Raw genomic sequence first — 6,187 nt, 5'->3', positions numbered from 1 at the left:
CTTTTAACAATAGTGTTTTTTTTCCTCCCTTCACTTTTTGTCTTTGAAACTTTTGTCACATTATATTGATAATATCATACGTTAGAGCAGCTTGACGACACGAGATAACCACTCATGGGGTCCAATGGAAACATGTTTAAGTAAAGAACGGAATTGATAATTTTTTTTAATTAATCTTAACCCGTGTATTAAGTCATTAAAAGTTGTCTATAAATGTTATTAATATAAAGTGATCACTTAGCACTTAGAACAGTTGATTTTCTTGTATAGAGTATTTCCATGGAGAAGTATGAGAGGATAGCATCATATAGGGGTTAGTGATGGTAGAAAGAAGACTAAAAAATATCATATATGATTAAGCACAAGGGTCTTATCTGGGTGTTTTTCTTATTTGGCTTTGTCATTCTTGAATAAATTAACATTATTTAGAATTATAAAAATACTCTGATATGGTGATTAGCAGCTACTTATACAGGGAGAGTAAGATTAAGGAAGTTTGAGATTCCTTATTACTGACTTGATAATGGGAAAAAAAAAAAATGAGATATTGATATGAAATCATGTAAAATCAATTCGTATCAGTGATCTTTCCCAAGAAGTTATTTTGTATGTATGGGTGATTGAGATGAGCTTTATCTGTTATTGATTTCCTTTCATCCAATGCATTTGAGTCTTCTATATACTGGTGTGGTCAAAAGTCAAGGAAGATAGATAATCAAGATCACTGTATGATCTTTTTGCTGGGTCCCCACACCATGACACGTGCAACTGCATGTCCATTGATGATACACAACGAAGAGAACACTACTGCTTATCATCACAGCATACCCTTTGTCACCTGAGTTACTTTATTCAAACACCAACCCAAGTCAATTACTGCAAAGCTCACAAGAGATTCATTGGAACAAACAATGCAGAACACTGAAAAAGAATCAACTAGTTTTCAACTCTTAATTTGAACCCAAAAGAATAAATAATTAAGAAAACCTGAGCCAACTGCTCTTCCTCTCTGACCCATTGTCTCTCTCTCTCTTTCTGTGTGGTCTCTGCTTGCAAGGGTTATATATTTAAGTGTTGGGTGGAGCTAGATGGCTTCACGCGCAGGAAGCAAGCAGAAACACCATATCTGTCCATGCATTGTTTCCCTCAACCAGGTATTGTAAGCTTATTTGTATATGTTGTGCTCTCTCTGCCCTTTTAGCGCTTGTTCTATTTTTAAATTTCCATACACAACTCAGAGAGAGAGGAGCTGGAGAAGCGAAGCAACCGAGGTGACGGTGGAGCAGGTGGTGGGGGAGGAGGAGGTGGTGCTGCAGCTGCAGCTGCAACCTGCTAGCCTCTTTTTTATTTTATTGTCGTCTGTTTCTTTATTGTTTCTTTCTTCACTCCTTGTTCCTCTCTCCTCTGTATGTGTGCCTGTGTTTTTGCTTGTTAAGGAAGTAATAGTAGCAAACGGAAGTGCTAGGAGAGGAAGAGAACAGAGAGAAGAGAAGAGAAGAGAAGAGAAGAGAAGAGAAGAGAAGAGTAAGTTTTGAGGAAATAGAGGAAGAAGGAGATGGGCAGGAGACCCGATGCAAGCGCGTGAAGTGAGGCTTGGGAGTTGATGCAACAATGTCGATGCCCAGCTCGAGGCAACTACGGCAGCAAAAACAACCACCACCGTCACCACCTTGTTACGTCAACAACAAAATTCACAGAAGACCTTCCTTAGTTGTTGCCATCGTCGTCGTCGTCTCAATTGCATTAGCTTGTGGTGTCCGGTCATCAGAAGCCGCCGCCGCCGGCAACCATGAAGCACTTGCACTGCTCTCATGGATGCATGATGCTTCTACCGTATCCTCTGCTTTCCACGACTGGAATCCACAAGACCCAAATCCTTGTAAGTGGACTTATATTTCTTGCTCTCCTAATGGTTTCGTCACCCAAATTACCATCAAATCTATCCAGCTCGCTCTCCCTGTACCTTCCAATCTATCCTCCTTTGCTCTCCTTCAACAACTCATCATCTCCGACGCCAACCTCACCGGAACTATCCCTTCCGACATTGGAGACTGCCCTTCACTCGTAAAGCTCGACCTCAGCTCCAACAGTCTCGTGGGTAACATTCCTGCAAGTATTGGTAAGCTGAGAAATCTGCAAGACTTGATTTTGAATTCAAACCAGCTCACGGGAAAGATTCCAGCTGAGCTTGGCAACTGCATTAGTCTTCAAAACCTTCTCCTCGTAGATAACCGTCTTGGAGGCTCTCTGCCACCAGAGCTTGGAAAACTGTCTAGCCTTCAAGTCCTCCGTGCAGGAGGGAACAAAGACATGGCCGGGAAAATCCCAGATGAAATCGGTGACTGTGGAAATCTGACTGTATTGGGTCTAGCAGATACTCAGATTTCTGGGTCGTTGCCTGCTACATTGGGTAGGCTTAGTAAGCTCCAGACACTCTCTATTTACACTGCCATGCTCTCTGGCAGGATTCCGGCGGAGATTGGCAACTGCTCTGAGCTTGTGGATCTGTATCTCTATGAGAACTCCCTCTCTGGTTCGCTTCCCCCGGAGCTTGGCAAACTTGGGAAGCTGGAGAGGATGTTTTTATGGCAAAACGACTTTGTCGGAGCAATTCCAGATGAGATTGGCAATTGTAGCAGCTTGATCATGCTTGACCTCTCCATTAATTCTTTCTCTGGAAGCATTCCTTCTTCTATTGGGCGTCTCTCTGAACTTCAAGAGCTCATGCTGAGCAATAACAACATCTCTGGTTCTATACCCTCTGTTCTCTCCAATGCTACGAATCTCGTACAGTTGCAACTCGATACCAACCAGATCTCGGGTATGATTCCTCCAGAGCTCGGCATGTTGACGAATCTGAACGTCTTCTTTGCTTGGCAAAACCAGCTTGAGGGCAGCATTCCATCGAGCTTGGCGAATTGCAGTAGCCTTCAGTTGCTTGATATGTCCCACAATGCGCTCACTGGGAGCATTCCTCCTGGCCTGTTTCATCTGCAGAACCTAACAAAGCTTCTTTTGATATCTAATGACATATCTGGTTTGATTCCGTCAGAGGTTGGCGATTGCAAGTCTCTGGTTCGACTGCGGCTTGGGAATAACAGGATCGGTGGAGTGATCCCAACGGAGATTGGGGGTCTTAGGAGCATCAATTTCCTAGATCTTTCTGGGAATCGGTTAACTGGGTCTGTCCCAGATGAGATTGGGAACTGTACAGAGTTGCAAATGCTGGATCTCAGTTATAACTCACTGGAAGGAGAACTACCCAACTCTATATCCTCTCTCACTGCCCTTCAGGTCTTAGACGTTTCCTCAAACCAGTTCACTGGTCCCATTCCAAATAGAATCGGCCATCTTGCTTCAATGAATAAGCTCATTCTCAGTAGGAATGCTTTCTCTGGATCAATACCTCCATCACTTGGCCAATGTTCGAATCTCCAATATCTTGATCTTAGCAGCAATGGACTTTCTGGCCATATCCCGATTGAGTTGTGTCAGATAGAGGGTCTCGACATTTCTCTCAATCTTAGTGGTAATGGGCTAACAGGGTCAATTCCAACCCAGATATCAACACTCAGCAAGCTCTCTATCCTTGATCTCTCACATAACAAGCTTGAAGGAGACTTGACCCCGCTTGCTGGGCTTCAGAATCTTGTCTCTCTAAACATCTCCTACAACAATTTCGCTGGTTATCTTCCTGACAATAAGCTGTTCAGACAGTTAACAGCAACAGAGATGGGTGGAAATCAAGGCTTGTGTGCTAGAGGCTGGAACTCCTGTTTCTTGAGCAATGTTGCTGGCATGCAAATGACAAACAGCAATGACTTGGCTCGGTCGAGAAAGCTCAAGTTGGCAATCACATTGCTTCTCACATTGACGGTGCTGATGGTGATGCTTGGTACAATTGCAGTGATTCGAGCTCGTAGAGTCATCAGAGATGATGATGATTCAGAGATGGGGGGAGAGTCTTGGCCTTGGCGATTCACTCCATTCCAGAAGCTGAACTTCACTGTTGATCAAGTATTGAGATGCCTAGTGGATGCCAATGTAATTGGAAAGGGCTGTTCTGGCGTGGTTTATCGTGCAGATATGGACAATGGGGAAGTGATTGCAGTGAAGAAGCTGTGGCCTAGTACAATGGCTGTGACCAATGATGATGACAGGTGCAGTGTTCGGGACTCTTTTTCTGCGGAAGTGAAAACGTTGGGGTCAATCCGTCACAAGAACATTGTCAGATTCTTGGGTTGCTGCTGGAATCGAAACACAAGACTGTTAATGTATGATTACATGCCTAATGGGAGCTTGGGTAGTCTCCTCCATGAGAGGAGTGGTGGTTGCTTGGAGTGGGATTTGAGGTATCAGATTGTGCTGGGAGCTGCACAAGGCCTGGCTTACTTACACCACGATTGTGTCCCTCCCATTGTTCACAGGGACATTAAAGCCAACAACATCCTCATTGGTCTTGAATTCGAGCCATACATTGCTGATTTTGGGCTGGCTAAGCTTGTCAATGATGGAGATTACGGCCGGTCATCTAATACTGTTGCTGGATCTTATGGGTACATTGCTCCCGGTTGGTATCCCTTCCATTTGACAATTCTATTCAATGTAATTTGGATCTGTTTCCAACTTTCTTTGTTGGTCTTCATGCTTACGTGTTTAGTTGCTTCTGCAGAGTATGGATACATGATGAAGATCACAGAAAAAAGTGATGTCTATAGCTATGGTGTTGTTGTATTGGAAGTCTTAACGGGGAAGCAACCAATTGATCCGACAATACCAGATGGGCTTCACGTGGTAGACTGGGTGAGGCAGAGGAAAGGAGGAATTGAGGTTCTTGACCCTGTTCTATGTGCTCGGCCTGAGTCTGAGATGGAGGAGATGATGCAGGTATTCGGTGTGGCCTTATTATGTGTAAATCCTGTCCCAGATGAAAGGCCAACAATGAAAGATGTAGCAGCCATGCTCAAGGAAATCAGGCATGAGAGAGAGGAGTATGCAAAGGTCGATGCGCTTCTCAAAGGATCTCCTGTGGCTGAGCGCAAGGATAATGACACTGGAGCTGGTCCAGCAACTTCTTCATCCACCACACCCAAGCCTTGCTCTTTTCCACAAAGCAACAATACCAGCTTCTCTGCATCCTCACTCCTGAACTCATCTTCCTCCATTGCCAAAATGGTCTTCAAGTGATTTGATAATTACGCTAAGATATTTCATGACACTACCCGTTTGTACTCTCCATCCTCTCCCTCAGTTTCCCCCCCCTGCATTTCCTTGATCTGTAAAGAAGAAAGCTTGATAATTTGTTTAATGAAAAGTGGAACAACAGACGAAGCCAATAGTTGCAGTTTGGCAGTTTTGGCTTTTTGAATATTTGATTGATCTTCCCTTGATCCACATGCTCCTTTGCAATGTCCAGAACATACCTGACCGAGAATCAGAGATTAGAGGAGCATCTCCTTGAATAGAAATTTGCAGAATCTTAAGGCCATGCAGTTTCTTTGTGCTAAAAGCTTTATCATCCAATTAATAATGCATCATGCAAAGAAAGAATAGTGCATCTAATTTGTTGTCTGTCTTCTGTACTAAACTGATTGTAAGATCATGATTGAGGCCCAATACACTGACTTGGCGGGAGCATAGGTTCAGTTAAAATGAACATTTTCCACCCTCCTCTCACTACATTCTTTACCATTGCAAATGTAATTCAGTTATTATTAGTGACATGTAAGGAAAAAAACCACGAGATCGTTATCGGAGTCCACTCAAACTTCCACTATCACTGATAATGGGCATACAATCAATATTTCATCTCTACATAACACTAAAGGAACACAAAGTCACAACCACATCATCAAAGAAATGGAAATCAGAGAGAATGGAGAGAAGTCACCAGAGAGGCTTCCCGAGAACCTGTGGTAGAATGATATTCTGACCGTTGGATATGAAGAGCTAGGTGCCACGAACATTCCCTTCAAATCTCACTCCATTCCGGTGATGTTTCACCGTCGGATTCGCCGGAGAAAACCAGAAATTCTCACTTTCTTTTCTTCCTTATGGTTCTGCTCTTCCTTATGGTTCTGCTTTCTCTCTCTCTCTCCTCTTTTTGCTTTTTGCTTTTTTTTTCTCTCACCTGTTTCAGTTGTGCGGCTGCAGTTTTCACTTTCTAAAAAACCCTATTTGCTTTTGG

The 6,187-nt window shown here is 43.4% G+C and overlaps 1 protein-coding gene across 2 annotated transcripts; it reads left to right on the top strand.

Annotated features, from left to right (window-relative positions):
- Nucleotides 1–1,081: 1,081 nt before the first annotated feature.
- Nucleotides 1,082–5,829, top strand: LOC149022875 (uncharacterized). Of its 2 annotated transcripts, XM_089150768.1 has the most exons (3): nucleotides 1,098–1,154; nucleotides 1,239–4,570; nucleotides 4,673–5,829. In XM_089150768.1, exons 2-3 carry the CDS (start codon nucleotides 1,612–1,614, stop codon nucleotides 5,185–5,187), a joined length of 3,474 nt encoding a protein of 1,157 aa, XP_089006894.1. In that variant the 5' UTR covers nucleotides 1,098–1,154; nucleotides 1,239–1,611; the 3' UTR covers nucleotides 5,188–5,829. The 2 variants fall into 2 exon arrangements, with proteins under 2 accessions (XP_089006893.1, XP_089006894.1); XM_089150767.1 differs by having other exon boundaries at nucleotides 1,082–4,570.
- The last annotated feature ends 358 nt before the right edge of the window (nucleotides 5,830–6,187 follow it).

This window comes from Hakea prostrata, chromosome 3, assembly GCF_041222555.1.
Source record: "Hakea prostrata isolate BN-2017 chromosome 3, UWA_Hpros_2, whole genome shotgun sequence".
NCBI classification, from domain to species: domain Eukaryota; kingdom Viridiplantae; phylum Streptophyta; class Magnoliopsida; order Proteales; family Proteaceae; genus Hakea; species Hakea prostrata.
Note: the sequence above shows the minus strand (reverse complement) of the source record. Positions and strands in the feature narration are given on the sequence as shown.

What these genes read in the sequence shown, in the direction of transcription:
- LOC149022875 (XM_089150767.1), top strand. Translation starts at nt 1,612, where the DNA reads ATGTCGATGCCCAGCTCGAGGCAACTACGGCAGCAAAAACAACCACCA. An exon ending in TTATGGGTACATTGCTCCCG is followed by an intron (nt 4,571 to 4,672) that starts GTTGGTATCCCT and finishes TTGCTTCTGCAG; the next exon opens with AGTATGGATACATGATGAAG.